The following is a 24,923-nucleotide window of genomic DNA, read 5'->3' on the forward strand; positions in this document are numbered from 1 at the left end:
GTGTCCCTTTGGATGGAGGAGGTGCTGCCCTCCCCACATGCTCTCCCGAGGCCACCGGGACAAGCCAGGACAGATGGCAGCAGGCATCTGATTTTATCAGGCTGGGAACTGAAGCAAAGCAAAATCCCTAGCGCTGGCGAAGGGCCGGAGGAGGAACCCACCGAGGCAGCCATGGCAGGGGCGGCATCGCCGTGAACACTGCCGTGCACCTTCTGCAGCTCTCCGGTGAGGGTGGGAAGGTTCGTCACCTTCTTTGAAGCTTGGAGGGCAGGTTCTTGCCTCTTGCTCCTCGCCAGGCCCTTGCACCGATTCACAGCACCCTGGAAAGGAGGATGCACGAGTGCCACTGTGAGAAATAGGGCAAGCCCTCACCTTACGCCTGTGTTTAACACCCAGCAGGGCTGGAGGGACCAGCACTGTATACACGGAGCTTCCCATACGTTCCACGGGTAGTTACAGCTCTCAAGGAAGAGGCTGGCCACCTCCAAAGCCCCAAACTGCAGCAATTTATTTGAAGACACAAGTAGGCTTGGTACCTACAGCCGGATGCTTTCAGCCCTCAGCAGCCATCAGGGAGACGTGCGTGGGTACACAGTGGTCCCTTTGCCTGTGTTGTTCGAGGCAACCTGGGGCTGAAACGCCTCCTGATGTAGGGGGGATGTTTCAAAAGAAAACACCCAAGCAGCAAGCGATGTTGTTGGCTCTTCTGCCGGAGATCTTGTTTGGACAAGCCAGGGATGAGCTGGGTGGAAAGCAAGTGACTGGCTGGTGACAAAAGAGCTTTGCTTGGGCTCTGGCCAAGCCTGCAGCCAGCCTGGCTCTGGCTGATCCCAACTCCTGAGCCCTTCAGAGCTCGATTAAAGCATCAAGGAAAAATTCTGAGCTTTGCTGAGCTTTTTGGAGCGAGCCCTGCCCTGGTGTTGAACCGGCTGTCACCACTCCTGCCCAAAGCCATGCAGGTGAGGGATGCCGCAGCCTGATTCCCTGCAGCAAGTCCTGCCTTCAGGACCCACTGAGAATCTTTCAAAACCTCCCAGGATCCTGCCACAAACCCGAGCATCACTCCGGGACCTGCTGCCTGCAAGCCCACACTGTGGTGGGGACATGCTGGTCCCAGCGCTGTCCCACGGCCAGGCAGCCACCCTGCCCGGACCGGGCACTTGCTGGGTACGGCGTGCAGGCTCCCAGCTAGCCAGGAAAAGACCCTTAATTACATGTATAAAATAATACCCTGCAAACCACCAGTGCTCAATCATATGCCATCGCTTCCCTGACCTTCACATCTCGGTGCCCTGCAGGGACCGACTGGCACGAAAGCAAAGTGCTGATCGGAGCTGGATGCTCCTTCTGCAGCTCCTGATGCTGATGCCTCCAGGTCCGAGCCACCCAAATCTCCATCCTTCAGCCTAAACGCAAACCTTAGCCAAACCCTCCTGTGCTTTTCCACCGGGTTTCCACTGAGAGGAGGTTTCATCTCCTCTCCTAACCCCAAACCAACTCATCCCATGGACATTTGGAGGAGAATGAACAAGTAGACGGGAGAACCGAGCTCTGCGCCCGGAGCAAGAGGTACCAAAGCACCCGGGGAGAGGAGCCGGGCTGCGCCTTGTGATTTGGCACAGTTAGAGAGCAGCAGGATTGCAGCTGGGTTAGCGCTGACCTGGATTCACAACATCAAAGATGACACCCACTTCTTCCCCGGCAGCCCCGGAGCCCCTCGGAGGAGGTGAATCAATGGGGGGAATGCCCATGCGTCCGCCCCATCCCGGCACCGGCTCTGCAGTGGATGTGCCGGCGGTGGCTTGGCTGTGGGGACTGTGGGTCATGGCAGGAGCAACCCCCCCTGCCCCGGGCGCTGTGGCAGGAAGCTAAAAAACTGCAGAAAATGTAAATACTTTATATGCTGAGAAAGAAAACTGCTTCCTTCATCACCATGGTGGTCGAAGGTGGCCCAGGGGCTCTAACCCAGGTCTGGCCTGGGTCTAGGCCCTGTCCTGCTGGTACAGCAACAGGCGCTGGCAAATCCTCTGTCAGACCCACGGGAGACAGACAAACGGGCCTTATGCCCTTAGGAAACCCGGCCGTAAAACTCCTCCCTGTCCCTTGGTAGTGCAACACATATGTCTGCACACATGCACATGCATACAGGGCCCTTGTCCCTCCAGCATGTCACAACCATCCAGAGGCACCAGGACACGCAGTCCCCATGTCACAGTCGGCACCAGGACACGCAGTCCCCACGTCCCAGCCTCAAGGAACCTGCTCCCTGCCTGGGAAAAGCCAGCCTCGGCCCCTTCGGGGAGCCCAGGGCTCACAGTCACATCAATTCCCTCCACCAGCAGCTCAAAGCTTTCTTTTTCCATCACAGCTCCGGCTTGGAGCAGCATCCCGCCCTGGATCCCCCCCTCCCCAAGATGGTTCATTTACAAGATGACTCACAGGTTTGTTAACGCTCCCGACGCGCATCGGATGGAAAGCAGTGATGCCACCTCCGAGAGCCAGCCGAGGGGGGGGACAGCCCGGGCTTACAGCTCCCCAAAATCCAGGGAGACACTGCCAGTTCCCACTCAATGCTCCATTGTCAGCCAAAGGCGGCACCGAGGCGGGGGCGGTGAAAATACCTAAATAAGCAACAATCAGGAAAAAAAAAAAGGCTCCTGTGGGGACTGAGTCCACCGGGGATGGGGTATGGTGCAGCGTCCTTTGCTGCCAGCATGGCTCGGGGAGGCTGGCGGTGCCCGTGAGCCGTACGCTGGCCCCGTCCCCGTCCCTGCTAAGGGGCCAAGCATGAGCCTGGGTGAAGGACAAGAGTTCAGTAACCCCTCAAATAAAATAATCAGTTTGGAGGCATTTTTAAAGGAAACGGGATGAACCAGCTGATGCACCCACCCCACCCTGTATTTGTAAGGACCCTCGGTGCACCCAGCCCTGGCTGGGAGCGGGGGGCTCGGGGCAGGCTGGCACCATCACCAGCTCGAGCCTGGTAAGGGGACAGGCTCCCTTGTGTCCTGGGGATACTGAGAACATGTCGAGGACACCGATGGCATCACCCCCCGGGACACTGCTGATCTCCGGGAATGGGATCGGTGCCTGCGAAGTGCCGAGCTGAGATCTCCCACCCAACCTCCCGACCCGGCTCCAACCCCGGCCATCTCGCAGCATCATCCACCGCTATGCAAATACCCTGCCCTCGGAGACAGCCTCCCCGCACACAATGCCGAGGAAATAACGCCGCAAAAAAACCCTCCCTCTCGCCATTCAGCCACACATAATGGCGAGGCAGAGAAGAATCTCATCTAATTTTAACTCCCCTGACGGACGGGCTTTGTTCTTTCCCAGCAGCTGCCCTGCAAGGTATGAAAACATTCAGATCTGTTGACGTGGGAAAACAAAACACACAAATCAGCCCATTTTCCTCTTCAAGGCCAATTTATCTGGAGCTGCCAGTGGAGGGAGGGGAAGCGATGAGCCCCAGGGAGCTGGGGGGAACAGTCTGGACCCACAGCTCGGTGGATACTGGTGCGGTTGGGCTGATGCTTGTGGAGCATCTGGTCTATTCACTCCCTTTCTTGCAAGCCCCTGAAACATCTCAGACCTACAGAAAACAGGGCGACGTTTTCTGCTGCAGTTCCCCAAGGTGTGATTCGGCACATGCCCCAGGTCATCCTTCTAAACAAGGGGAGCTGGGTGCAAACGGAGCCCCCTCAAAGGTGGTTCACCACAAGGTGGGCTCCATCCAGGTGCCTCCACCGCACTGACCGCTTGGGTTTCTCATAGGGGCAACGAGAGAGAGAAAAAAATCCTCCGAACACAGCCATCCAACCTGCCTGGAGGGGCTGAGTTGTTAGGATGGGGTGAATCAGGCCCTGAAGAAGCACAAAGGCGGCTCAGGGGGAGCAGGTGGGGTTGGTAAATCCCTTGGTGTATCACTTAGATAAGGGGAGGGAGGGAGGGATGGACAAACTCCCTTTCGGGATGAGAGAGCTTGCATACGGGACTGCTCTCACCACCACGTAACCTGGTCCCTGCCTCTCGCTAAGGCTGGTGCTGGTCCCGGCACCCAGCACCCATCCCCTCCCCAGGATGCCCAAAGGGGAACCGGGTTCCGTGGGGACTGTGCAGATCCAGCATGGCCGCATTCAGCCCCGACCTGGCAGCTTAGTTAATCACAGAGGATTCGTTTGGGCGCTTCCCCGCTGCTTCTTGTGCCCTGCTTTTAGGGCAGCTTCCCCGCGGGAGGCTGCAGGCTGGTTACAGCCCGTTTGCTCTCTGGCTCGGGGAGCTGACGTGCCAGGGTTTGTTCCTTGGGAGGGGGGGGTTCAGGGCAGAGCACCCCACCAGCCCTCCCGCAGCACCCACCGGGTGCAAAACACAACCCTGCTCTTTTTACATGTGGTTTTCTGGGTGCTGCAGCAAGCAGCTGGGAGAAATCCCACCCAGATTTCCAGCTTTGCGGGAGCCTAGATCCCATCTCCAACTTCCCATCTTTGACCTGGAAAACCCCAGCAGCTCAGCCTCCACGCTCCTCCCGCAGCAGAAGGAGCTATTTTAGCTCGCTCTGCTCTGCCCAGGTTGCTGTCTGCCTCGCTTAGCCCAGCTGCCTCCTCGCATGATGATCCCCCCCCCCCCTCCCAGGTCCTCTTACGAATCCTGCTATTTTTAGGCTTCACCCGCAGACCCCGCGACGGCTTCGCACCCCCGAAGGCAGACGGCTTCGCCGAGCAGAAGGGAAAGGAGCTGGTGGGCTCGACAGCGGCCATTGCCTCCCCGTACCACGTTCCTTCCCCACAGGAGGGGTTGCATTTGCTACCAAGAGCAAAGCCGTGGAAATAAAGTCCCTCTCTTGGCAGGGTGCAGACGAAACGTTCAGGAAACTTTCCCGGCAGCGTCTGATTTTGACTTCTGGTGCTACGGATTTGTTGAGGGGTTTATTCATTTGCTGCCAGAGCAGGGTTATTTTGGCTCCTCTTGAGCACCCCGGGATGCGGTGCTCCGTTGACAAAGAGCCCCACAAAATGTTTTTGTCGAGGGCAAGTGGAAAAGCAGGCGAAGGGATGGAGAAAAAAGGTGCCCGCACACATCGGGGTACCATCCGGCACCGGGTCATGCCAGGATGTTAGGAAAGGTCACGGACAACGATGGGACCGAGATGCAGCACCCACGGTGGCATTTCAGTCGGTCCCCATCCCCGCAGGATCGATCGCAGATGCTAAGCTCCAGGTCTGAGCGGTATTTGCTTTAAAAGCAAAACCCTGCACAAATAAAAAACCTGCTCGGGTAGCGTCGGGAGGCGAGCAAGTGGCACAGGAACTGCAATGCAAGCCAGGGAAAGCCCGCGCGGCCAACACTTGGGGCTGCTTGTCTTGCCAAAAGCAACCCTCAGCCCAACTGAGAGCCATTGCACCCGGCTGCCCCAGCACCGCTTCTTCATATTTTGGGCAAAAATCCAGTAAAAAGGGAAGTCAAGCACCGGGGAGGGGGAATAAAAATGGTAGCTTCCCCTCTATGCATCACAGCCCTGAACTGTCACAGGCAGGACTCAGGCTGGCTGCCAAACTGGAAATTATATCAATATATAAATATTGATATATTTATATTTATGTTATAGTTATATACCTGGCAGAGCTGCCCTGGTGACCTGGATCCCCAGCTCACACCTCGGCCCCGTGGCCATCGGCACAAGACTCAGCCATCCCGGCGTTGCCGGAGCCCCAGTGCAAGGCTCTCTCCAACAGGACCGTGCAAGACAAGGTGAGCAGCACGTACGGAGGCTTGGTGTCCTCCTGAGTTCCCAAAAATCTTTGGGGAGAAATCATCTCCCCCCTGTTTCCCCCTCCATTAACCTCCAGAGATTCCCATGGATTTTGACTGGAGTCCTGCCACAGCAGATTCATGGCTCCTGTGTGTTATTTTTACGGCCATTTTAATTAAAATCAATAAATTCCAGAGGGGAAAAGGGTCTTCCCATGGTGAAATACACTTTGTCGAGTTTGCAGCCTCTGAGTAAATCAAAACGCTGCCGTTTTAGCAGCCATGGCTGTAAATCCCCCCAGATGGACCGCAGCTCGCCGGGCAGATGAGCATCATGAATTTTCCTCCTCGACAGCCTCAGCATCGCTCTCGCCACCTCGATTCGATTTAACTCCTCTTCTGCGCAGGGGCTGTTTGGAGGGGGTGGGAGAGGCAGCGTCCCCCCATTATCCAGAGTGTGGAGGAGAAAATACGAGCTAAGGCGATGCCACGGAGAACTTCCTAAGAGGAGCAATCCCCATAGGAGAGCAGGACTCAAGCCAAGATGAAGTGGCACCGATAAAACTCTGGGTGCAGAGAGAAGTCCCGGCTGCCCGAGCACCCTCGCTCCTGGCTGGGGACTGACCGGCACCAGCGATGGGCATCAGGACTTGCAGGAGCCATCGCTTCCCTTCGCCTGCTGCGTGCACGGTCCTCGGGCTCTGGGCACTGCAATGGGGTGATGCTCTCCCCTCTGACGTGACCTCCCTGCCTCAGTTTCCCCAATTTTGGAAACTACATCCATGGCAGTAGCCTGGCTCGGCAGGCGGAGCAGCAAGAACTGACTGCAGGCGGATGAACAGCAAAGCCCTTTAAAGATTTTCCATTTGTTTTATGTATCTGCTGGGTTTATTTTTAACTTTCCAGCTGAAAAAAAAAAAAAAGAAATGTCGGAGCTGAGCTGAGAGGACGTGTTTGCTGGAACTTGCCAGGATGATTAGTCCTTTGCAGATAACCCCTTGGAAATGGGTCAGTGTGGGGTCTCCGGCCATTCCGGGAGTCAAGCGAAGGGATAAGCCCTCTTCCAAAGAGCTCCTCAGCCACGCTAAAAGCTACTTTGTACTCCCCGACCTCATGTTTCCCTCCCGCTGGGAGCGATCAGCAGCCGGACTGCGTCAGAACTGTGCACAGCAGAGACTCACTGCCTTGCTCTGGGCCTGGGAGGCTGTTTTCGCCCCGGGAAGGTGTTTAAACCTGGAGGTTTAAACGTGTCCCGGAGGACACGCACGTGCAGGACGTAGCCCTCTGCCCCGCCTGGGCTTTCGGTGCTTCCTTGCAAAACCATCACAGGACTGGAAACACCCTCCAAGCAGAGAGGCCGATGCATCGCATGAGGATGCAAAGTGCAGGACCCAAGGCAGATATCACACACTAAAGCCATCCCTGTGCTCCCGATTCCTGCCCGTACCCATCCCACCGGCCCTCCGGGACAAAGCTGGGACCACTGCCACCAAAACCCTTGCTCTGTGATGGCAGAAACCCACTGCACGTCCTCGCTGCCTCCTCGGTCAGCAGCCCAGGAGCTCTTTACCGTCTGAACCATCGGATGAATGAAGAGCTATTAATTCTCTCCTAGGACTTTTTATGAGGCTCTTGATGAAATATCCGGATGCTTCAACACTGCAGGAGTTTTATGTTGGCACAGCGCTACGCAGACTGAAAACCCCATCTCCAGGGTTGAACCAGCTGCTGGCCTTTCCTCCATGTCCTTGTGTCCCCTGCTCCTGCCCCTCCTGAGCCAAAAACACCCAAAATTGCAGCAAACCATCCTCCCTGGCCGAGCCAGCTCTGTCCCAGGGCACATGATGAACGAATCCATCCCCAAAGCGAAGAGGCGATGGAGGCACCCATCCACGGGCAACACGGGTTCCCACAGCCCCCGCATCCGCTACGTCTCCAGGAAAAATAGGGCTCCTGCCTCTGCTTTGCAGACCTGCCGGAGAGGGGGGGTCCTGCCCCAAGGATGGTAAGCACCCTTGCTAAGGGGAGGGTGACCCTCAGCATCCCACAAAGCCCAGCTCTGCTGAGCAGGCGGTGCTGATGGGTCCGTGTTTGCACCCCGACCCTGCAGCATCCCCCTAAATCCCTCACCCTAGAGCAGCATCCCTCCTAAGCCCCCCCAGCATTGCTCCCCAAGTCCCTCTTCAGTATTCCCCCCCAAACCCCTCACCCCACAGCAACCCCCCAGACCCCCCTCACTGCCCCACCAAATCTCCCCCCCAGCATCCCTCCAAAGCCCCCCACCGACAGTGTCTCTCCAATTCCCTCCCCCAAGCCCCCACCCCACAGCATCCCTCCTGAATCCCCCTGCAACATCCCCCCAAGCCTCCTCGGGGTCCCCCAAATCCATCCAGCACCCCACCCCCCCCAGCATATGGGGGGAGAGAAGGAGGGGGGGAAAGGCACAGGGCCGGGGAGGGGGGATCAGAGAGACCCCAGCTTTGCTTTGGAGACATGGGGGCTGTTTGTGTCCCCCCCCTTCTTCCAGACAAAGAAAACTCAAAACAGCCATAGCGCCGAGATACATCACACTCCCCCCTCAAGCCCGGGGGCCCCCCGGGATGCTCGGGGCCGCCCCCGCAGCCCTCGCCGGCTCCGGGGGAGGGCGGCAGGCAGGGACCGAGAGGGGGGACAGGCAGGGATTGGGGCGGGGAAGGCAGGCAGGGATGGGGGAGAGGCAAGGATTGGGGGGAGGGGGGTGCAGGTAGGGACCTGGGGAAGAAAGGCAGGCAGGAACGGAGGGATGGGAGGGAGGCAGGCAGGGATGGGGGAAAGAGAGACCGGGGAGGAAGACAAGGACCTGTCGGGGGGGAAGAAAGGCAGGCACGGCCCGAGGGGGGAGAAAGGCAGGCAGGGACGGGGGGACAGATAGGGAGCAAGGGGGGAGGATGGCAGGCGGGGAGCAGGCAGGGACGGGAGGGGGTGCAGGCAGGGAGCCTGGCAGGAGGTGGGAGGCAGGCGGGGGGGGGGCGGGTGGGCGGGCAGGGCCGCCCCCGGCCCCACGTGGCTCGGGGGACACGCCGGGTTTATAAAGCGTCCCCGGCCGCCGCGCGGGTGCGGGAGGCGGCGGCGGCGGCGGCGCTGGCCGGGAGCGGGGCTCGAACCCGCGGCCTTCGGATGCGCCCGGCAGCCACGGCGGGGCCACGGCCGGCCGCGGGCCATGGAGCTGCCCACGGAGCTGCCCACGGAGCTGCCCACGGCTGCCGGTACCACCTGGGGCAACGGCACCGCCTGGGCCCCCCTGCCCGGCCACGGGGTCAATGACACGGGACCGCAGCGGGCCAAGAACGCCACCTCCATCCTCATCGCCATCGTCATCACTGCGCTCTACTCCGTGGTGTGCGTGGTGGGGCTGCTGGGCAACGTCCTGGTCATGTACGGCATCGTCAGGTGAGAGCGGGGAGCCCCGGCGGCACCCCACGCCGGCCTCGGCCCCGGGGAGGGCGTGAAAAGGGCGAGTGAGGGAGCGTGGGGAGGGCTGGGGGTGAGCGGGTGTGAGAGGAGAGCGTGCATGGGGGGGTGAGTGTGCACCTTGGAGAGTGTGGATCAAGTATGAGACAGCAGCCGGAGCCAGCGTGCACCGGGGATGAGCGTGCACCACATGCAAGATGTGAGACGGCAGCAGAAGCGAGCGTGCCCCAGGACTGGGTGTGCACCAGGGGTGAGACAGCAGCAGGAGCGAGTGTGCACCGGGACCGAGTGTGTGCCGTGTGTGAGAGCAGCAGAAGTAAGTGTGCACCAGGTGTGAGCGTGCGCTGGAGCGAGAGTGGGTGTGCACCGGGCGCTTGTGAGCAGGTAGCACTGAGATGGGTGTACCCGATGGGTGTGACGTGTGTGTGTGTGAACAGCGTGTGTGTGAGCACACATGTGCGTGGCGGGTGTCCAGATGCTGCGTGAGAGGAAAAAGCAAAGACTGCGTGTGCATGGAGCAGCCCGGGGGGTGCACGGGAGCTGGCGTTTGGGGGAGAAGCTGGGGGACACACCCTGACCCCAGCAGCCGCGTGTTCCTCGCCCCTGTGTGGGGAGCAGGGGGACGAGGAGCCGCAGGGCCGGTCACGCTGCGGTTTGGGAGAGGCGGGAGGCTGGTGGGGTATTTATTTCCAACACACAAATGCCACCGCTAAGAGCTGCCCTGTTTGCAGGGAGCGTCCCGAGTCCCCTGCACACCCACCCCACAGCTGGGGGAGAGGGGCTGGTGGGTTCCCACTGGTACCTACCCCACTCCATCGCTGGGACCTGAGATGCACAGAGCACGAATTACCCACCCCAGCCCGTTCCCGGCTCCGCCGCGAGCTCGTGTTCATGCCGTCGGCACCTCCCGCAGCCGCCTGGCTCCTGCTTTTCTCTAACAAAGAGCAGGAGCCCGCAGCGCCCAGCCCCAGCTCGCACCACGACTGAGCTGTCCCCCGGCCCCCCCCAACACGAGGTACCAGCTCCAGCAGCAGAGAGACCTGCTCATGTGCTGGGGGACCCTGAACCCCGCTTTGGCTCCGTCCAGCATTGCAGTGGGAGAGCAGGCACTAGGGTGGGCCCTTGGCTGGCAGGGGCACCTCTGCCGAGGCTTTCCCTGGGCAGGGAGGGAGTCTGCTGGGTCTCTGCACCCCAGGACAAGCAACAGGACCCCAGTGCCCCCCTTTTCAGTAGACTGGGCAAGGCGAGACACTGCTGTACCCAGCCCGGCGCTTGTGCCGGGGTGCAAAATTTCCTGCCCATACGAACAGCCCCTTTGTCCGAGACGCTGGTTGATCCTGTCTGGGTAAGATGGGTTGACACGGCCAAGGCTGCTGTTAATATGGGTCAATAAAGCCAAGTCTTGCAGACCACAGGACCACCGCCGGCAGCGGGGGCTGGCAGAGCCCTCCACGGCCCCCAGACCTCGCCAGCAGTGGAGGACGGGGCCGGCTGGCAGCGGAGGCAGGAGCCGTGCTTGCCATCACGCCGCTGTCGGTGACGACGTAGAGACTTCGCCGCCTCCCAGCCCGGCAGGAGGGAGCAGAGGTCTCACTGGGTGCCTGGGCTTCACAGCACCCCCTCCCACGCTGGAGGGGGCTCATCCTGGGGGACCCAGATTTCATGGGGTTAATCCCAATTCCCATTGCCCCAGGGGTTGCTGTAACCCCAGCCAGGGCCAAAACCCCAGGGCCAAACCAGAGCTTGTGGCTGGCTTTAAGCAAACCCCCCAAATCCCTGTTTTTAACCATTTCCATTCCTCCCCCGCCAGCATTTTCAGTCCATAGCGGTTGTTACAGGAGGTCAGCACAGCCCAGCACTGCCCACACGCGAAATAAATGCAGTGACTCACCGGCGGATAGAAAACCAGCCTGAAACATGCCCACGAGCCATGACGGGCTGCCCATCACCCTCGCGCCTGGCTCCCCACTCTTTGGGTACCTCTGCTGCGTATTTTTCGCCACCCGAGAGGGTTGGGCGGATGGGCAGCGGGATGGGGGTGTCACTCGCTGACCCTACCCGACACCGGATGGGATTTTCCATCCACTCAAAGTGGCTTTAAAAATCAGCCCTAGACTGAAAAAGCAAATTAAGGTAATTGGTGCAAAGACATACGTCACGTACGGTGTCACGGTGAAGGATGAGTGTTGTTAGACCCCCTCCAGCTGGTTCTGCTCTGCGAGAAGAGGGAAGGCATTTTAAAGGGAAAGCTTTAATGTGCAAACAACATCCTCCCTATTTAACTCACTAAGTAACCTAATGTTACCCATGCTTTAGAAAGCCTGACTCTACAGCATCCACAGAGCCCATCACTGTGGTTTCTAGCCCCCTATTTTCCGACCCACCAGCTGATGCTGGAATTAAACACAGCTCCCAAGGAATGAGTAAATGCTGTCCTCCGAGCCCCTGGGACAGGAGGGGCTGCGGACCCACACAGAGCCCAGCATGTGCCTTCCCCCCTTACATGGCCAAGCCCGCCTGGAGTGTCACAGGGGTTCATTGGCCGAGTTGCTCCACCTCGGCAGGATTTAGGCCAGGACTAGGTAGGCTTCACTGGGGAAGCCCGTGTCCATGCAGGATAGGGCTGTGAAATGGGATCAGCTCGGGTTCAGACCTCCTTGCTGGGGAGATGCTGAGCATTTGCCTTGCAGCCCTGGGGACACCTCCCGGTGTCACCTCCCACTGCCCTTGGGGCCCGTGCAGGGTGCCTGGGCAGCCTGCAAGCACGGCTGGAACGCATCCTGCGGGGCTCGGGGACCTCGGGGTCCCTGGGGATGCAGCGCTGAGGATGCCGCAGAGCCCCTGCGTGCCAGGGAGCAAGTCCATGCAGGACCCTGCACCACGGCCCCCAGCTGAGCTCCCCGAACGGGCACCCGGCACCCCAGAGAGCCGAGCACAGCCGAAACCCAAAGCACTCCTTGCCCAGAGCAGCCAAAACCCGGCCGCACGCCCGGAGGGAGCTCAGCCTCCCCAGCACCCTCCGGCAGCAGCGTGGCCAACAGCTCTGACGGTGACCGGCACTGCAATTACCACTGCGTTGTCAGGCGCTTTTAAAAATACCCCTGGAAGTAATTTGGAGCTGCGAGCTCAGGCTTGCGAGTGCCCACATCCCCGCAGAGCCCATCAACCCCCCGCCAACTCCCGCACAGGCTGCAAGGGCATCCCTTTGCCGGGCGCGGGATTTGTTAAGCCAGGCTCTTGAAGGCGGTGGCTTTTAGCAGCTCCAGGAGTTTTGCAAGTGGTTTCGTTCACTTATTTGTTTTCCAAGAGGTTTGGAGAGCTAAGGGCTCCCTACCTGGGAGTCCAGATGCTGGCATCGCTGCTGGAATGCGGAGCTGCCCTGCGCTCGCTCCATCCCCTCCAGCCTCATCTCTCCATCAACACCTTCCAGATTGTTTCGTTCAAGTGCGTAACTTCCCAATCAAGGCACTTGCTTAATTGCGATGGGTTTGGCAGCCTGGGGAGCTCCATCAGCAGAAGCGGCCGGTTCGCTCTACTGCGGGCGATAAACCTCTTTCCTGGAGCAGTGGCTTCGTTTGCAGCCCTGGGGGGGGGGGGGTGTCAGCAGGATGGACCCCCCCATCCCGTGCAGTGGGTTTGATGCTCAGCCCAATCTTGGAGGGGGCTGAATCCTGCCCTGAAAACCCCAGCTCCGGGGGCTAAATTGTCATCCCCATCATCCCAGTCATCCCCATCGCTGCTTTGCCCTCACCAGCACAGCCCCATCCTGCCTGGGGAGGGGGCTACAGCCCCGGCCCCCCCGGCCCCCAGCACATCTGGCAAGGGGTTGGGGAAGTGCTTACGCAGCACGGCCGAGCGTGGCTGGCAGAGCACGGCGTGAATAACTCATTTTTTCCACTATACTCAAAAAGCAGAGATCAAAGAAGTGTGAATCCACCTGAAATGACTATTTTTTAATCTAGGTGAGGCAAAACCTGACAATAACACAAATTCTCAGCTTTTTGTTTCACCTGGAATGAAACTTTTCTAAGAGATGCATTTGCAAAAGAGCTTGGAAAATAACACTAAAGAGAACTGAAAAGGACTTTTCAAGGAAAAGACATTTTTCATGCCGTATTTAAAATACAGAAAGTTCAACTCAAATACTTCCACCCTCGGGCAAGGGGCTGCCATTTGCAGCCACGGCGAACGAGAAGGGAACGCCGTTGGAGCTGGGTGCCGGTCCGAGCTGCTATTTTCTCCCAGAGAGAAATGGGTTTTGTAGCCTCCATCTCCCGGTTCTACCGACAGCGTAACCCGGTGGGTCTCCGTCCCTGCCGGCACGCTCTCCTGACCCTGCTGAGATGGAGAAAAGGATAAAGCGAAGGGAGTGGATATTACCATCAAGGCCAGGAACCTCTTTCCTACGGCAACTCGCTCTCCTGGTCTCCAGCCAGGGCAGCAGAGCAACAACCATCTGAGATGGGAGCTACTCAATCCCCTCACCCCGATTTACTCCATGTGCCCCGTCACACAACGGGGTTCTACGAGCTGTGCCAATTATCTTTTCATCCGGCAACCAAATGGTTGTCTCCCCCCATGCACCAGAGCCGAATTCAGCCCCCCCTCTGTCTAGGGCCGAACCCCACCCCGGGGATGCTAGAGGCAGGGTTAGCCACGCATGGAGATGCTTGTGTTCAAACTGACACGTTTGTTAATTAATTAGGGTGCATCTAAACGAGCTTGGGGCTGCAGAGGATGCTCTGAGCAACGGAGACTTGCTGGAAGGGAACGCAAGGGAAGGGTTTGAGCTGCTGGCGTAGCTCTGACCTCAGCCTAGCAAACAACCGGGGGCTGCCGCAGAGCCGCCCCATCCCAACCCCAACGCGTTGCCCTTTGGGGACCCCCGACAGCCCCCTCGGCAGCGGGGATGTGCATCCATTTCAAAGCAACCACGCCATTCAAAGCATCACCTTGAGCAACACCTTGCAGGGCCTGGGTGCTCCGAGGATACGCACCCATCCCTACCGGCCCCAGCACCCACCAAAACGATGCCTCATCCCTTCAGGAAGGGTTTCGGCACTCAGGACCGGGCGTTTCTCTTACCGTGATGTGACAAGGACCAGAGCCGGCACGCCAGCCATGGGTGGCTGCAGCCCTTGCCGAATGGCCCCGGGGGAAGCGGTGCCGTGGCCCTGAGCCACGTGCTGTGGCCGAGGCAGCCAGGCTTCCCCAAAGGCTCCGGAGCTTTAGCCTGGCTAATTGGGCTGCTTCCAGATGGCCTGTTTCCGGGGATAATCGATCCAATTTCTGCAAGTAAACTCGACAGGGAAGCAAGCTAGATAATCACGATTTACTGGGTGGAAAATCAGATAAAGGAGGTTTCGGGAGGTAAAGGACATTGTGCAACTGATTCAGGGAAATGGAGTAAATCGATTTAATCGGAGAAGTGACTTCTCTGAAAATTTCTTCAGATTTCCTTTGAATAAAGGCAGCCACGGGAATGAGTGTCACCTCCCCGGTCAGGTAAGGGATAACCGCTTCGGCAGGGTCCAAGCCGTGTTCTGCAGGTGCTTGACAAGGTCCCAGCTCAGCATGTGTGAGTGCAACCCCATGCTCAGGCACCGGGACTTCAACACACATTAAAACCACGCATGTCGTGGTTTAACCCCAGCCGGCAGCTAAGCACCACGCAGCCGCTCGCTCACTGCCCCCCCCACCCCTGGGATGGGGGAGAGAATCAGGAAAAAAACCTCGTGAGTTGAGATAAAGACAGTTTAATAGGACAGAAAGGAATGAAAAACAATGATAATGATAATAATAATATGACAATAGCAATACTAAAAGAATTAAACTATACAGAGCAAGTGGTGCACAATGCAATTGCTCACCACTCGTTGACCGATGCCCAGTTAGTTCCCAAGCCGCGATCCCCCCTCCCAGTTAACTCCCCCCAGTTTATATACTGGGCATGATGTCATATGGTATGGAATAGCTCTTTGGCCAGTTTGGGTCAGCTGTCCTGATGGTGTCCCCTCCCAGCTTCTTGTGCCCCTCCAGCCTTCTTGCTGAAAGAAGGCACGAGAAGCTGAAAAATCCTTGACTTAGTATAAACACTACTTAGCAACAACTAAAACCATCAGTGTGTTATCAACATTCTTTTCCTACTAAATCCAAAACACAGCACTATACCAGCTACTAGGAAGAAAATTAACTCTGTCCTAGCCGAAACCAGGACACAAGTCCTTTCTCAACGTGCTTCCCTGGTCCATCTGGAAAGGCACTGAGCACATCGGTGCTGCAGAAGGGCACATCACAAGCACGTACCTTTGCCCACCAAGGGTGATGGCACCTTGCGAGCAGCCAGGGAAAGCCAGGCTGTGCCCCCTCCTCATCACGTTGAGTGTGCACACGCGTACTTGGGCACGGTAAGGCAGCCCTGACCACCTGTAACAGCTCCCTTCTTTGCCACCCCCAGGTACACCAAGATGAAGACAGCCACCAACATCTACATCTTCAACCTGGCCCTGGCAGACGCGCTGGCCACCAGCACGTTGCCCTTCCAGAGCGCCAAGTACCTGATGGAGACCTGGCCCTTCGGGGAGCTGCTCTGCAAAGTCGTGCTCTCCATTGACTACTACAACATGTTCACCAGTATCTTCACCCTCACCATGATGAGCGTGGACCGCTACGTCGCCGTCTGCCACCCGGTCAAGGCCCTGGACTTCCGCACGCCGGCCAAGGCCAAGGTCATCAATGTCTGCATCTGGGTGCTCTCCTCCCTCATCGGGGTGCCCATCATGGCCATGGCGGTCACCAAGTCAAAAGGCAAGTGGCTTCTAGGGAAAGGTCCCCTCCTGTCCCATCTGTCCATCCCAGGGGTGACCTCGCAAACCCAAGCCACCTGGTCCTGTAGCAGGTTTGAGCTCAGTGATGGGCACCCCTCCATGGGACCATAAGCATGCCCTGCTATGGAAAAATCATCACAGTGTTGTTTTCCATCTTGACTGCAGAGGTTGGAAACTGTCCCAGAAATTGTCCTCCCCCTTCCCCATCTCCAGTCCAACCAGTGCCTCTCCCCAGCTCCTGGGGTGCAAATCAGGTGCCTAAAAGCTCCCCCAGTGGTATTGCAAAGTCCCCGGCTGGCCCACACTAAGATCCGCAGCTCCTGTGTGAGGACGCCAGCCTAGGAAAGTTCTGGGCATCTTGAGGAAGCGGACAGGTTTCAGTGGAAGGTGATATGGGGATGTGTCCACCACGGGGGCTGGGAGGAGACAGCCTGGGGATGGCCCAGGAGACTCTGCCGGGAACAAATCCCTGGGTCACTGCACCCACTACATCCCCTCGGCACCCCGTGGGCAGGGGGCTGGTGGCACAAAGCTCCTGGGGAATCTCTCCAAAGAGCTGGCAGGCGGGCATGCATCTCCTTGTGTTTTTAACAAGCATGGACATGCCCAGCCGTGCCCAAGCAGAAAGCAGTCAGTATTCATAGCAGACACTCCACCGGCTCCCTCTTTGATCGTCCTCTCTCCTGCAGACGGGATGGTGCTGTGCACGCTCCAGTTTCCCGATCCTCCCATCTACTGGGACACCGTGACCAAGATCTGTGTCTTCATCTTCGCCTTCATGGTCCCCATCTTGGTCATCACCATCTGCTACGGGCTGATGATCCTTCGCCTGAAGAGCGTCCGCCTCCTCTCGGGCTCCAAGGAGAAAGACCGCAACCTGCGGCGCATCACGCGCATGGTGCTGGTGGTGGTGGCAGCCTTCATCATCTGCTGGACGCCCATCCACATCTTCGTCATCGTCTGGACGCTGGTGGACATAGATAAGAAGAACCCCTACGTGGTGGCCAGCCTGCATTTCTGCATCGCCCTGGGTTATACCAACAGCAGCCTCAACCCCGTCCTTTACGCTTTCCTGGATGAAAATTTCAAGAGGTGTTTCCGAGAGTTTTGCCTGCCTTTCCGAGCCCGCGTGGACCAGAACAGCTTCTCCCACGCCAGAAACGCCACGCGGGAGCGTGTGTCCACCTGCACCCCTTCCGAAGCCCGCAACAAGCCGGCATGACTAGACGTGGGCAGCCTCCAGCGGGGCTGCCGGGGCCACCGCGGGGATGACCTGCGCTCAGAAGTGACCCAGGTCACCACCACGGAGCTCTAGCAGAGCGGCGGCCCGGGCGCTGCTCGGTAACGCTGCTTGGGTTTATGTTCAGACTGACAGCAAGTGACTGCAAAGACTTTTTTCGTCCTGGAGAACTGCGGATGGGGGATGATTCCCCCCACCAAGCAATGTAGGGAGAGGACCAAAACAAGAGGCAACCTGGGCAGAGCTGCTCTGCTGCGGCTCCCACCGCGGCCGGGGACAGCCGGCAGCCCCATACACCCAACAAGGGCTGTCGCCCTCCAAACACACGGCTATCGGCAAAGCCTAAGCGTCCTGGGACACCATGATCGCAATGACCACGTGCTTCTCCTCCTGCCAGGGCCAAGATGGCACCACAGCCCGTGGCAAGAGGGGAAACGCTCCCGTGGCAGAAGGGGACTGTGCCGGGGGGTGATGCCACATGGTGGGGCCTCACTCCATCTCCCTCTGAGCTGCGTCCAAAGAACAGCCAGAGATGGGAAGAGAAAATGATGCCGCTTCAGAGACCCTGTTATCAAAGAGCCCCAGATCCATAGTAAAAATTTTACTGGAGGTCCTTCAAACCGGGACTGGCCCTGGAGGACGACTTTCTACTGTTTATGTCATTACTGTATTATTTAGAGACCTCTGACTGCAGCCAGAGACACGGATGTGATGCTGGGAATATGGATGCAGCCAGGGCACATGTGTGGGGATGGAGCAGGGACGTCCCAAGCTCACCCTGTGTCCGCGTGCCGATGCCAAATTCCCCCGGCCCAACATCCATCAGGGTGACAGGGAACCGCTCCTTGCCCATCTGCCTCTGAAGACATTAAGCCGAAGAAAGATCTCATTAAGGGAGCAATTTGTGGGGACTTGACGAGTTTCTTGCAGGGCTAAAGCAATTAGGATGGACTAACAGGCGGCGCTGCGAGGGCTCTGCCTCCCCTGCCCGTTGGGTGAAGGATGAGCGCCAGCACTGCCCAGATTTCCTTTAGCAAAGCCAAAAAGGATAGGATGTTTGGGTTGTTTTTTTTTAGTAGAAGATGGGAAAAATACCACCATCATTTCGTAATTCCCCAAGCGGGGACAAGAGGTCATGCAAGCGCTGAGAAAGGACCCACAGCCCGCGAGAGGCAGAGATTTTGGGATTTCATGCTCACCACTCATCTGGATGGAGCAGCCATCCCTCCGAAGAGGTGGCCGAGCTCGAAGGCAGCGCATCCTGTGGGAGCCACCAGCCAGGGACCTCTGGACCACATTATCTGCTGCTAAACGATGACTGATGGGTCCTCCCAGCCTTCCGCTCCCTGAATCCCCCCTGCCAGCCCCACGCCGGCCGCAAGCGGTGTCCGAGAGCCACGACTTTTCCTTCCTCTCACCTTCCCACCGCCACGCCTGTGGCCTGGAGGTCAAATGGCCTGAGGAGGAGGAGGAGGAGGAGGAGGAGGAGGCGGCTCGGCGGGAGGGGTAATAGCATTTAGTGGACAAATTGATGCAGCTGGAGGAAGCAGGCGAGCACCCGGGTGCACCTGGAGCTCGCGGCCTGGATGGAGCGAGCCTGGGTTGCATCTCTGGTTTTTCCAGTTGCATCAATTTAGCCTAATAAAGGCCATTACCTCTCCTTGCCAGCCCTACCTTTCTCCAGAGCCCGTGGAAATTGCAGTCTCCCCGTTAGGAAGGCAGAACTGACGAGGCAGCCAGAACCAATTTCTCTTTCAAAGGAACCAAATGGATGAAATTGCCCGTTTGGATCTCAAATCAATCGCTGCCGAAGCGCGCGAGCGATCCTCCTCCTCTGCCCACGCTATGTCCCCTTGCCCTGAGCAAAAGCCTCTGGCTTGGCCTTGCATCAGCCCAGACATCTCCAGCTCCTGCCCAGAGCTCCTCAGGATCCCTTTGCAGGCACGGATGGAGTCCTGGAGCACCGGCAGAGCCACGCTTGGTCTCCTCATCCCCTGCTGCCGCAAACCTGGCTGCTCGTGGAGCATTGGGTGCGGGAGGGTGAGCAGGATCGGCTCCAGGGCAGGAACGGGGGGAAAACCCCCAGGGTCCCACGAGGCTGAGCTTCAGCTCCGTGAGAAGAGAGACTAAGGTGTCCAGAAGGAGTTGGAGACCACCCTTCAGCTCTCCACTTCCACCCACCCTGCGGGCAAAACCCTCAAGCAGCGTGTGGTGGGAAAGGCTCTTGGTTCGGAGCTGGTTCATGGCGAGGTCTTGGCAAGGGTGGGATGTCCCAACGGGGCTGGATATCCCTGCAAGGGTGGGCTGTCCCATGCTGTGGACCAGGACATCTTGGGTTTCACTCCAGGCTTCAGCATGAAGCTGAATTCCGGCTTGATATCTCAATTTGGGGGGTACCGCCAAAAAATGTGATGACCCAAAATCATTGATCTCTTTCAGCTGCCTTAGCCAGTGTCCCCTAGAAATACCGACCCCGGGATCAAGGCTGGTAAAGGCACGAAGGAGAACAGCATTTCCAACCGCAGCCGCGGCGGCTGCCGAGAGCCCAGCCAAGAAACTGGGGGACACAGGGGAGGTGAACCCCGTCCCCCGTGGATGGGGCATCTCTGCCCCAGCGCAGCCCCTTCGAGGACACGCCGTCGTGTTGGGGGGGACCGAGCCGCAAGTGCCGGGGGCTGTGGGTTGGCTTGGGACTCCACGGGCAGCTCGGCCACCTCGTAAAACTCAGCCACCCCATTTCCCATCCCCGTGGGGCCTTTTTTCCATCTGCCAAATTCCCAGCCTGCTGGGAAACGTGCCTGCCATGGCCTTAAAGCGGGTTAAAAGGCTTCAAGTCATTATTTTTTAAATGCAGCCACGCTTGGGCAGAGCTCAGAGCCCAGGACACAGCGAGGATCGTGGCTTTTCTTAGCTTCGGTCTTGCTGAATAATAATAATAATAAAAAATAATATCCCTGGGGAAAAGGGGACGGCTGATGGCAAACGCTGCGCCGGAGCCCTTGCGATGACACGGACCTAGAGCATCACCCGCCTGCCCGTTTCAGCAGCATCCCGGCAGGCACCCAGGGGCTGATCCAGCTTCTCCCCGCAACGGCACCCACCCAAAAAACCAGCTCCGCCAGCCCCTCCTTCTGGCTGGGAAACCGGGATCAAATCCTGACCCAGGGAAACACCGCTGGGAGCTTCTATCTGCCCATGCAGAGCCATGCCACAGCTGGGATGCTCGGAGGGCACTCTCTGTATACTTATATATATATATATGTGTATATCTCTCTGTCTATAGCTATATGAAATTAAAGTGACCCCAGGTCACCCCAGCCCGCCCCCCGCTATAGCAGCCCCCTGCTACTCAGTGTGTGATGGAGCTCGGGCTCCTGCTGAATCTGCCGGGTCCGCAGCACCGACCGGGACCTTGCAAAGTGCTTCAGCCAGGATTTCCAGCTCCAGCCCTCGTGATTTTGGGCTTTCGATGGTATTTCTGTATAGGAACCGTGCTTTCTAAAAAAATTAATAAAATAAAAGATGAGATAGCAAGCAGTTTCCGGTTCTCCTTTGACTCTCAGGCACTGAAAATGAGCAGGGTTCGGCTCAGGGTGGTGTTTTGGGGAGTGATGGGAGAGGAACCACCTCTAAATTCAAGTTTTAAAAACTCTCCCGTAGTGGGAAAAACTCACCTTCATGAAACCCTGAGACCCTTTAGCCGAGGTTATTTTGCAAGCCCCCATAACCAAAAGCCTTTGCACAGCACCAGCGGCATTCGAGGCATCGCTCCGCTGCCGGTCGTCAAGATATAGTTTTATTTTAATAGCCCAGCAGCTCAAACTCCGACCCAAATTACATTTGTAATTTAAATGCAAATGAGGATTTAGTGAAAATGCAATGGAAAGGGGTGTTGGAGCCTGTAACTGCGCTCCTTTTTAATGAAACTTTGGATTTTAAAGTATTTATCACTTCTGCCATGTCGATTTGTGAAGTGTTTTGTGAGTTCCCAAAGAACGGGAAAAGCGTAAAGAGCACGGGGTGGATGCGAAAACCAGATTTCCAGCCCGGAGGTGACTTCTAGCAGGGGCATCGCTGCTCCAGCACCGCTCCAAGACCCTTCTCCATCATCCTCAGAAAATGAATCCAGGCACCGACTCCAGCGATTTCACAGCCCAGTTAAACCAGCAGCCAGCCCAGTGAATAATGCAGCGACATGTGCCAGCACATGGGAGCTGCCACGCACCTACAAGCTATTTCCAGGGACCGTCTTTGCAGTCCAATAACACGTTTGCTACTGCAGAAAATGTTCTTTTCTTTTTTTTTTTTTAATTAATCCACCAAATAATGAACCCTAATGTAACAGGCTTTATTCCTACACGTGTGATTAATTACGAAGCCGCCTGTTTCTTTGTCTGCACCGCAGGTTTAGGCTGACTTTGTAATAGCATTATTATGCATATGGAAATGAGTAAATCTGGCTTCCCTGGCGAGGACGCGGGCGATATCTCCCACCGCCCTTGCTCCGGAGCAGCCTGGGGTGGATTCAGACTCTCAGCCCTGAAGAGACGCTTCTTGACTTGCAATTCATCATTTAAAAAGAAAAAAAAGAAACTCAACACTATGAATAATTACTAGGGCTTTTTTTTTTTTTTCTTTCTTTCCCCCCCCTCCTTTCATAGTTACAAATTCTGCTCAACTTGTGCTATTTTATTCCCTGCGCAAGCGGGACTGGGAGGAACACGCAGAGCCCAGGGACCGGCCGTGGGGTGGTGGTGTCGTCGGTGTCCCGTGGGAGCACCGGGATTCCTCCACGCAGGGAAGGAGCCGGGCTCCCATTCCCCAGCTCCGGAGGGACGTCCTGAGCCGGGTGAGAAGTTTTTTCTATTTTTGGCCTGTTGTTAAAGGAGACGAACCAGGACTTCAGCAGTTTTGGGAAGGGGCAGAGAGCTCCACGCGTCGCTATTTCAGCCCGATTCCCGTCCCCAAGAGACCCAACACGCTCCTCTACCAGGAGCCGCACCAGACCATTGCGCACCCCAGTTATACTGGGATATACCAGCCAGGTTCCCAGCCTTAATGACAGGACTCAGGGAGGCGAGACCACCCGGTGCAAAGACCAAACTCTCTCCTTCACTTGCAGATCCATCATTAAAGACCCGCGCGACCCGACACGCTGCAGCAGGCTGTTTAATTAGCCGGCTCCCAAAGCCCAAGGAAAACCACACGGCCCCGCCAGCAGGCAACTTGGCAATAATTAAAGCTCGTTTCCTCCTTGAGGCAGGAAAAGGAGGACAAGAAATCAACTCAGTATCCCCCAAACCCTCTTGACGACGCAATTCCCTCCCGGCAGATCCTGCAGGAGCATTGCACAGGTAGATATTTATTGCATCCAAAAAAGCAACATGTCAAAAAACGAGAAAAAAAAAAAACCCACCCCACCCATCGCTCAAACAACACACAAAGTGCTTTTATTCCAGAGACAAAAGAGCCTCACAACACCAGAGCTCATCCTCCGCGGATGCGAAAAGCCCCAAATCCCACGTCCCCACCTTTTGTCTGTAAATTAAAAGCCTTTTACGCACTTCGAATAGCAACAGATGGGGACCGGGAGCGCAGGATCGGAGCCACCGACCGGGGACCCCGGCAATGAGAAAGGGTCTGGCTGCGCCAGCGGTGGAAAACCTCCACCATGCACCGAGGCCGGACCCTGGCACAGCCAGGGCTCCCCGCCAAACCCCACCACAGGACCCAAATTCCTCCTCCTCATCCCCAAAACGCCACTGCCTCGCTCCGCCGGCGCAAAACCTCATTAATGAGACATTTCCCTTTCCTCAATTAAGCTGTTTTCCTTCGCCCACCCTCTCCCCCCTGCGCGGGGGCTCATCCTTCCCCCAATTTCCAGCAACTTCCCATTGAAGTGTCACTCCGGCTCCCAAGACAACGCCGGCTGATTCATCAGCTCCGAATATTTTAAACTCTATTGTTCTCCCCAGCCCTGTTTTCCCCTCTTTCTTGAAAATACCAACAGGCTCCCTACACATGAGGGGATGTTTCTCCCCTTCCCAGGAGCAGGACCAGCCCCTCGAGGATGGGTGGATGGGAACAATCCCATCCCATTTGGGAATGATCAGGGTTTTTCCCTCAGCTGCAGGAGATGGAGGAGGGAATTGCATCCGCTCCTGGCAGGATCCGGCCCTGGGGGGACCATGCAGGATGGAACCACCAGCCCCGTCCTGCTCGGGCTGGAAGAAATTGCCCAAACCTGGAGGATGGATGCAAAAACCTGCCCATGCTAAGGGGTTGGGGAGCAACTGGGAGCACTGGGATGGAGGCTCCTGGCTCACACTGCAGGGAAATTCGGGGAGGAAGTGGAGGCTGGGCAGGACCAGCACGAGCTGACCCCTCCGTAAGGGTGTCCCTGCCCCAGTGTGACCCAGAAGGGACAAACCAGCCCTTGGCCAAGATGCCGGGCGGGCGTTTGCTCTCAGAGGTTATCGACCGTGCTTGAGAAGCGGAGCCTGGCCACCGCGAGAGGCTCCCAGCTCACCGACAGCCGAGGTGATACGGGATGACCGAGCAGGAGGCTTTCAGCAGCCAAGGAAGCAAGGATAATCCCGCTTGGGCAGAAGGGAGGAGGAATTCTCTCCATCCACCCGGCCTTTTGCCATGTGCCTGAAGGTGCTGCACCCCGATGGGGACACCCTGGTTCAGAGGGATGGGAGCTTCTTGATGCAACGAGAGTAATCATGCCAGGCTCCCTGGGGAAAAGCCTCCCCAGGTACCAGCTTGGCCCCTTGCACTGGCTTTTCTCAGTTCACTTTTGCATCATGAAGCTCTTCCCTGTCCAACGGTGGGACTGAGAAGGAGGGATCGGGAAGAGCTGCCCTGAGGTGATGGTAAGAGAGAAGCTGGGAGCGGAGCTGGACCCACCAGAGACGCCAGCCCCAGGGACCAGCAGCTGAAGGGGTGAGGAGGAGGGGAGAGCCAAACCCCAGCCAGCCCCAGGTTTGCACCAGGGAGGTCGCAAAGCAAAACACTTTGCTGCTGACGGGGCGGTCGCCGGGACGCAGTGCCTTGGCCAGGCTGGTCGGGTCCCTCGGGTCCCTCCCCGGTTGCTCTGCCCGTCCCCTTCCCCTCCGTGCTGCCAGCAACGCCTCGGGGGGCTCCAGCCTTTACCAGGGCTAGTTTTGTCCTTCCTAAAATCATTTTCCGTGGGGTTTTGAACAGGCCATCACCTCTACAGAGTCCTTCCCCTCTTCGGCAGGCATCCACACTATCCAGGAATTGCACCAAAACTCACACCTCAAACTCCCTGAACCCCAAACCTGGCTTAACCGGCAACTGAACCCATCTGCATCCAACCCCAACCCCAACCCAGCCGGGGCCGGAGCTGCCTCTTTCCACCCACGTACCAGGAGCCCCCGCAGAGCGAGAAGCCGCTCATCCAAGCCCAGCAGCCACCGTGGCTTGTCAGCATCGCCCCGATGCTGGAGTTGTCCCACGTCTCCCTTTATTAAGTCCCTCTGCATTTCTTAGCTCTAAATAGGTCGGCGAGGTTTGAAGCGAAGGATGTGAAGACGCATGAAAAGCAGCCGCCGAAGCAGGACTTTGCAGAGCCCGGCCCAGCCGTCTGTGTCACAGCGGCATCGATGGGCTTGGGAAAAGGGTGACAA

At 57.6% G+C, this 24,923-nt stretch overlaps 1 protein-coding gene across 1 annotated transcript; it reads left to right on the forward strand.

Annotated features, from left to right (window-relative positions):
* Positions 1-9,133: 9,133 nt before the first annotated feature.
* On the forward strand, positions 9,134-17,250 carry OPRD1 (opioid receptor delta 1). Its single transcript, XM_050909800.1, has 3 exons — positions 9,134-9,165; positions 15,659-16,008; positions 16,718-17,250. Coding segments are annotated over exons 1-3 (885 nt in total). The 5' UTR covers positions 9,134-9,163.
* Positions 17,251-24,923: the final 7,673 nt, after the last annotated feature.

Source organism: Gymnogyps californianus, chromosome 22 (assembly GCF_018139145.2).
Source record: "Gymnogyps californianus isolate 813 chromosome 22, ASM1813914v2, whole genome shotgun sequence".
In the NCBI taxonomy this organism is placed as follows: domain Eukaryota; kingdom Metazoa; phylum Chordata; class Aves; order Accipitriformes; family Cathartidae; genus Gymnogyps; species Gymnogyps californianus.